The sequence below is a fragment of the Sprattus sprattus genome (assembly GCF_963457725.1).
Source record: "Sprattus sprattus genome assembly, chromosome: 4".
In the NCBI taxonomy this organism is placed as follows: domain Eukaryota; kingdom Metazoa; phylum Chordata; class Actinopteri; order Clupeiformes; family Clupeidae; genus Sprattus; species Sprattus sprattus.
The window spans coordinates 35,363,141-35,371,043 of NC_137923.1; the positions used below are offsets into that span (position 1 = coordinate 35,363,141).

Here is a 7,903-nt window from a genome sequence, read left to right on the forward strand (position 1 = left end):
TACCAATAAATAGTAAAACCAGAGAAACTGATAATTTTGAAGTGGTCTCTTAATTTTTTCCGCGGCTGTATATATATATATAAAATAGTTTTTACTTTTACTACCTAAAAGGGGTATTCAAAATTGCATTGCAGAGTCCTGTTTTACAGAATTGTGAATGATGGCTCCATCAAGCTGCTATTCTGCATTCAGCATGAGTCACTTTCTAAATGCAGGGGAGGAAACTAGTAACGGACTCACTGTAGTCCCACATTTCACCATTGCTTACTGTCTTTCAAACCAATTCTTTTGCTATAGTATTTTATAGTGAGACTCATTGCTGTGGTAAAACATCTTTAGCTGACTGACAAGGAAAATGTGTACATCTATCTAATGTTTCACAGAATGTGCACAAGGATGTCCCGGTTTGAATAAACAGAAAGTAGAACTATTGTGATGGTGCACAAAAGTAGCACGGACCCTAAATAAATCACCACCATGACCCTTTGGGGCTACAGGGTCATTTTGATGAGTGATTTTATTTCTGAGCTGCTTTTATGTTCTATCGCAATACTTAAGCTACCTTGCAATATTTTTGCATTCCCTTGCAATATCCAGCACACACAGATCACCCATCTGCGCACCAGATATCACGTGCGAACGCAGTACTTTCCTGTGAGACCAGGCAACTTCATTGTGAACACGCGCTACTATCTCGTGAGCACAATAAACTTGACTTTCTCTCGTGTCCCCTTAGGGGTTCTGTAGAAATCAAACATGTTGTTGGAAATTCTCTTTATTTGGAATAACCCCTTGAGATGAACCATCTCGTTTTCGAGGGGGTCCACAAATCCCTTTGGGGTTCTGTACAAATCAAACTCCTCCTTTGACCAAATCTCTGTGGGCTAAGTCATGAACCTGACATTGTCAGCAAAGACAGACATGTAACGAGAAGTGAAGCTATTTATGTAGTTTTATTTTACATGAGAAACAACACATCTCTTCCATGGCACGCTGCCTATAATCAGTCACCACAGAGCAAGATCGGTGAAATAAAAAAACAATGAATCAATGAAAAACGCATGGCTCAGTCAAAGCACACATAAGCACGGGTTGACAGCAGGAAGTCCACATCACCTCAGTAACGTGTTTAGCGAGGTTTATTTTTGCAATCAGCGGTGTCCAATCACCTGACATTACCCATACTGAGGACCAAGACGAAAAATAATCTTTCATTTAAATAAAAGTGTGAAAATTGTATAATGGCTTACTGGAAAACATATATTAAGCTAAAACAGACCTCTAGATTTTACAGTGTTTTCAGACACGGACCCCCTTAGGGCAGGAAATGTGCACAATATGAGAAAAAGCAAGTCCTTTCTGGTTGAATGGGGAAAATGAAGCCTGACGGTGAACCATAACACCTAAGAAATATAATGAAACTTGCCACCTACTTCGAGAATGATAGGGTCACCAGGACTCTTCAGGAATGACTGGAGTGTTGCTTATCTAGGCAGAACCATGGATTCAGGGGAGTGATATTAAAGTAACACTTACAAATCTTCTGCCTCCTTATCCCTTTTCAGTAAAAAAAAACTAAAAAAGAACTTAATTCTAGCTCGATAAATTGTAGGCAGCTGTAACAACAAAATTACAGAAATGAATATCACACAAAAGAAAAGAGACAAACATGACCAATAGTATCTGACACGTAAATAATAAAAAGTGTAGTTGTTAAAAAAAAGTCACTTAAATCAATGATGCTACCAGAGGTAGAGCGCATGAAATGCTTCATTGGATCATCTTAAATTATATCTACTTTATTAAAAAAAATGTTAGAGTTACAGTATAATAGGCAGAGGTCCAGTGAGAAAACTTTATGTACCACTGGAGTAGTCATCTATGGCCCATCTTAAATTAATTTGATCACGTGGTTTTAAAAGGATATAAATGATGTTATTTTGCAATTGAATTGCAATTTGTAAGTTCTACAAAAGAAATTAAAAAAAATCACAATCTTTAACTTGTTCCCATTCAGTACCATTAAATTCACACTCCACTCTCAATACTTCTTGCATAACACCAGCCAGTCCTGTGATGATGTCACAACATTCAAGAGCATGGCCTCCTATTTGTCCTTTTTGGTCTCCTGGGCGTTGACCTCAGGCTCAGGCTCCTCCTCCTCAGGCACAGTTGGGAACTGGGTTTCATTGACTTTCTCACTCTTCTCGCCCTTAGTCTTGCCCAGCTTCTTGGACTTCTGGTAGAGTTCGTTCAAGCTGAACTCTCTAATGATGTTCTCCTACAAGCAGAGAGATGACATCTGATAAAGCCCTATTGAGTGCATTGGTGCCGATAAAAAGGCCATGTATGTACCATTCACCAATGTTGCCATCATTGGCATATACATGAACAGTGCCTTTCACCAATGATTCCATCCCAGTGTGTTGACATGTGTGTCACAAACATAAGAACATTGCCACCAAAAATCCACGATAACTATCATATTGTCTATGCCACTCTATGCTATGGGGAATTGCCAACCATCACATGAACAGCACATGAAACTAAAGGCAAATCACTATTACAATTCAGAGATGGTGCAGCTAACCTTCATCAGTTTAATTAGGTATGGAAATTATATTAAAGTAGTGTGTAAGTGTGTGTGTGTGTGTGAGTGTGAGTGTGAGTGAGAGTGAGACTTGACTGAGGTCATCAGGCTTGTGTGTGCATTGGGCTGCCTCACCTCAGTGAAGCTCCAGGAAACTGCCCTTCCCTTCTTGTCCACTTGGGGGCGCCTCATGACCTCCTTGTCACCCTGGAAGAGGACCAGGGAAGGCAGCTGCTTCGATAGGGGAGATGCGCTCACCCTATACCTATGCGCAAGATGGATTCAAGAAATGAGCAATAGAAAGGAACAGTCATTTGATCCGTAATCTTTTTGAATGTTTCTGTAATAAGTATCGTCAGGAAGAGGAACATCACTTACTTCTTGCATACCTCTCCATATCGGCCAATGTCCACTTTCCCAAATTTGAGACCAGCGCAATTATATCTAAATAATGAATATGTATAAGAGACAGATATTCATAAACAGAAAAAGATGATGGAAGGTTCTGGACTTTGCTGGATATGCTGGTTGAGTCTGGCTGGCATATACCATTATACCAAACAGATTCAAATGGCTTTTCCTTGAGATCTATATATGCTCCGAAATTGGGATACTTGCATTTACAAAACTGACAAGCCCTCTCCTTTCATCAGCTTAAAATCCAGAACATTCCAAGACCCCTTACAACATTTGATGAATAAGCCAAATAGGTACATCATCTTTGTCTCAAGCATGTAATGTCAGCCGTTACTGTTTTGGTCTTTTGAAAGGCACATTTTTCATGTTTAAATGACGCAACAACTTCTCACTTAACATCAGAAACCCGTACAAGTCCCATTCCCTAACGCAATAATACCTTTATACTGTACTTTACCCACCGTCATTGGGCAGATGTTTTTTGTGCAATGAAAGGGTAGCAAAGAGATGATGAAGGAAAAAAGTACTACAGGCAGGGTGGCTTGAAAAACACACCTCTATCTCGCTAGACTTGAGATCCAGATGGGGAAGAAAAAGGGAAAAAACTAAGCTCAACTGCAGAATAGTTATAACTTCAGCTGCTTTTTGAAATACTGGGAGTGCCACATGGCGTAAGGGCCAGCACACACTGCTCACTGACAGAAGAAGCTCTGTGTATTTAGTGAAAGGAGTGTGGATTCAGATTGTAGCTGAAGTGGCAACCTTAATGATTAATGCCTAAAAACCCTAAAGATCACTGGCGTCTGCCATACTGACACGGTGGAGGAGATGAGAGCAAGAGTGGCTCTGGCTGCAGTGCTGCTGTGAGCGTTCATGCCTGAGTGTGGCACTCAGCGGAGTGGGGGTGTGTGTGAGAGATTACACTCTTACTTCAGTGACAGGTCTGCATAGACAGAGGCAAAGGACTGGCACTCTGGAGACCAGTTGGCAAAAAACTCCACAATCCAGGTCACGCGGCTGTCCTTCTCCAGCTCCTCCTGCCAACATCACAGGGACAAAAGCGCCAATTCAGATCTCTAGTTAATCTAATTTAAATGATCAGAGCACAGAGCAGTCTATGGTGTTGAACACTGTACTCTATGGGCAAATATGGAATCATGTTTTCAGGTTAATACTCACATCTATAGTCTTGTCATTGAAGTACTTGATGTACTCAGGGCCCATATAAAGTGGTGGCTTACAGGTCATTAGAAACACTGAGGAATAGAGACAGAGTGTCATGCTCATATTATACATTGGAGTATTTGAAGTTCACATGGTCAAATTGGATTTCATGGAGGTTCAATTGAAATGCCATCAAGGTGGGGGCATTGAGAGCAAATGTACAGTGCCACTTGAAAGTATGTGAACCCCTTGAGCACTTAAGCGTTTTCTGTTGTTTTACCATGATTTTTCATTTTTTTTATCACCAATTTTCCATAGATGAAATGTCAGGTTTATGTTTATCATTTGCATGTACTTGTTTAGAGGAAATTGTTTGAGAAGCTGAAAAACTACATGAAACATGGAATTAGTCCATTTCAAAAGTAAGTGAACCCCCAGCTGAATTGATAAAGTCAAGCAGGTAACAGATTCAGTGAAACTTATTTGGGTGAATAATTAGTCAATTGAGCAAACCGATCATCTGAGACATCCTTAGGGAAAGGTTTGGGCAACACAGATTAAAAGAGAGAGGAAACCAACCAAACTACTGTAGTGCCAAGGTGTACCCACACAGATCAACAATGCCGAGAGGAAACGAGATATCCGAGAACATCAGGAAGAAGGTACTGACAGCCCATCAGTCTTGGGAAAGCTATAAGACCATCTCCAAAAGATTCCAGCTCCATCCATCCATCCAAGACAAATAATTTTGAAATGGAGGGCATTCAACATGACCGCATCTCTGCCTAGAAGTGGACGCCCATCAAGACCATCACCAAGAAGCACCAGAAGAAGAATAAATCAGGTAAAAGTCAACCCACAAATCACCTCTAAAGAGTTTTGGACCTCTCTGGCAGCATCTGGGGTAAATGTACATGGGTCTACAATCAGACGAAAATTGTTGGTTTTGATCGTGACCAAATAATTCTATCTCGGACTCATCTGTTTAAAGAAGGGACTTCCAGAAGGCCTTTGGTTTATCCAAGTGCTCTCGGGCAAAGTTGAAACGGGCAGTTTTGTTCTTTCTTGAAAGCAGAGGCTTCCTTCTAGCAACTCGATCATGAATGTCATGTCTATTCAATTTTCGTCTGATTGTAGACCCATGTACATTTACCCCAGATGCTGCCAGAGAGGTCTGAAACTCTTTAGAGGTGATGTGTGGGTTGCTTAATTGACTAATTAAGCACCCAAATAAGTTTCACTGAATCTGTTACCTGCTTGACTTTACCAATTCAGCTGGGGGTTCACTTACTTTTGAAATGGACTAATTCCATGTTTCATGTAGTCTTTTGGCTACTCAAACAATTCCCTCTAAAAAAAAGTACATGCAAATGATAAATATAAACCTGACATTCCTTCTATGGAAAATTGGTGATGAAAAAAATGAAAAATCATGGTAAAACAACAGAAAACTCCTAAGTGGTCAAGGGTTTCACATACTTTAAAGTGGCACTGTATAAAGTCTAATTAAACAGTAATGGGACAGTAGTACACAAAAGAGAGCATGGTGGTCACTCAGACAGTAAGTGTAGAGGTTGATCCAACACTGACCAATGCAGAGGGTAAGGTAGAGCAGGCCCAGACGAATGTCCAGCCTGAAGAACAGGAACACATTGGCCACCTTGCTGAAGAGGATGATGTTTCCTACATGCTGTTCCACTGTAACTAAAATATCAAACAGATATGGACATATTAAGACTGAACAAAAACAGATGTTGGGGGCCATTTAGAGAAAGAGGCATGTAACATGATTTATGAAGAAGATAGGAATAAACAGAAGAAAGAGCCTATGAACAGTCATTGTGAGTGTCCCAACAGCATAGAACAATCTAATCAAACCAAACATCAAGTCAATAACCTGCTACTGACAACAATGTGGGCAGTAAAGTGATGTTGACTAAACAATGCATGCCTTAAAATTTGAATTGCTTTAGATGTCTCAGATTGCTTCACTGTCAATACGTTTGTTTCGACTACAATCAGCATCCTATGCAGACTGTAAAATTTGACATCTAAACATTGTCGGCAGGTAAACACAGGTTTTGCTGCTGTGGTTGTGGTTATGTTCTTACTTGCTCTCCTGTTCTTCAGCATGACGATTGCACTGAGGAACATGAGAATCTCCACTTCCCTCTACAAGAAAAAGAATCATCACACAACTGTTAAAAACACAGCCCAACTGTTTTTAGATTACTGTGAGAATGTCCCATCTCACCATCCCAACCAAGCCATTTTCTGAGAGGGAACAGGGATGTGACAAAATTACTCTGATGGTTGCTTGAGGCAGATCTTCCCCTTCAGTAGTCAGTTAACTGTTAAGTACAAGAGTTCCCGAACTACACAAAAAAGGGTGTTTTTCCAAACCTTTTGATTGGCAGGGCAAATAGCCCTTCTTACACTAGACAGATAGTTCCATCTAAATGTAATATGACACGGTTGCAGGGCTACTTTAACTGTGCATTGCAGCTTAGTTGCCCCACCCCCAACACCCATATATTCCACCTCTAAGAACCATTCGCACACATACAAATTCCCATCCAGGGACTGACCTATGTCTATGAGCTGAAGCCGGGCCCGTGTGAGACTAAATTACCATGAAAGGGCCTCACCAAAAAAAGTGTATTTAATATGTTACAATCCCCATCACAACTGGGAGATTACACGTGTATCGCTAACGCACTTGGCCCGCATCTTTGACACCTGCTCAAGCTAACGTTACCTGCCATCCCTTCAAGGTAGAGCTTAACTACTTCACGTTAGACAGTGACCTAGCTATGATAGCTATCTATTTATCACAATTATAAAGGGTTGCTTGCTTTCCTCATTTGCATAAGCTATATTATATATTCACGGGCCTACCACAATGTATTCTCCCCGACAAACTGGTGTGCGCTAATATTAGCTAAAGTTAGCTAACACTATTCTATCCATAAAACGCACCCCACCCCTAAAAAAAATAGGAATAGCAAGCCAGTAACTGTCAAATTAACGTTTAACGACTCAGTAACTAAAATGAAAACAAAACGTGACGAATGGTTGGATTGTGTGCGTAAACACTAACATTATAACGTTACTGACCCAGTCAAAGTCGCAGGAGTTCCCGTCCTCTCGTTGAGTTGATAGGTGTTCGCATATTCCTGGTGTCTTGCGGACCATAAAGAAAGCAAGAGACATAAACAAAGAGGCGACATAATATGGCTTCAACAGCCATTTGTAGACCAGTGGCAAGTGATAAAGAAACGCTAAAAGAGGGGTTAGTAACGCCATTTTCTACAAACAGCGAGCGGCCGCTAAATGAGACCGGAGAGTGAGGAGCTAAACCCGTCGTGAATAGGTTTCCCGTCGGCTGGCATAAACTCTAGTTAAAGGTGGCCTACGGAAGCAAATGTAGAGGTCACTGCGGACAAACGGTGGTCCCGCCTCTCCTGAAAAGCGCAAACAATTGGTTACAGAGTGGCCAAGTGAATCCTTATTGGTTGATCATGCCCCACAAAGTGGATGACAACAGGAAGTGTAGTTATGTGTCCTAACTGTTAACTGATTTATAACAGCACGAAATCATCTCCTAATTAGAAAATACAAGAATGAGTAGACGGGGTTATTTTTGAGGTCGTCCCAATGTAACCATGACAGTGTTTTTTAGTTTCTTTGTAAAAGCAAAGATAGCTTGGTGGTTGAATCTGTCATATACGG

The 7,903-nt window shown here is 40.8% G+C and overlaps 1 protein-coding gene across 1 annotated transcript; it reads right to left on the reverse strand.

Moving 5' to 3' along the window:
• Positions 1–846: 846 nt before the first annotated feature.
• Positions 847–7,544, reverse strand: tmx2b (thioredoxin-related transmembrane protein 2b). Its single transcript, XM_080838033.1, has 8 exons — positions 7,289–7,544; positions 6,283–6,343; positions 5,762–5,875; positions 4,187–4,263; positions 3,938–4,044; positions 2,969–3,034; positions 2,726–2,855; positions 847–2,281 (listed from the first exon to the last, which is right to left on the reverse strand). Exons 1-8 carry the CDS (start codon positions 7,475–7,477, stop codon positions 2,108–2,110), a joined length of 918 nt encoding a protein of 305 aa, XP_080694159.1. The 5' UTR covers positions 7,478–7,544; the 3' UTR covers positions 847–2,107.
• Between the last annotated feature and the right edge of the window lie 359 nt (positions 7,545–7,903).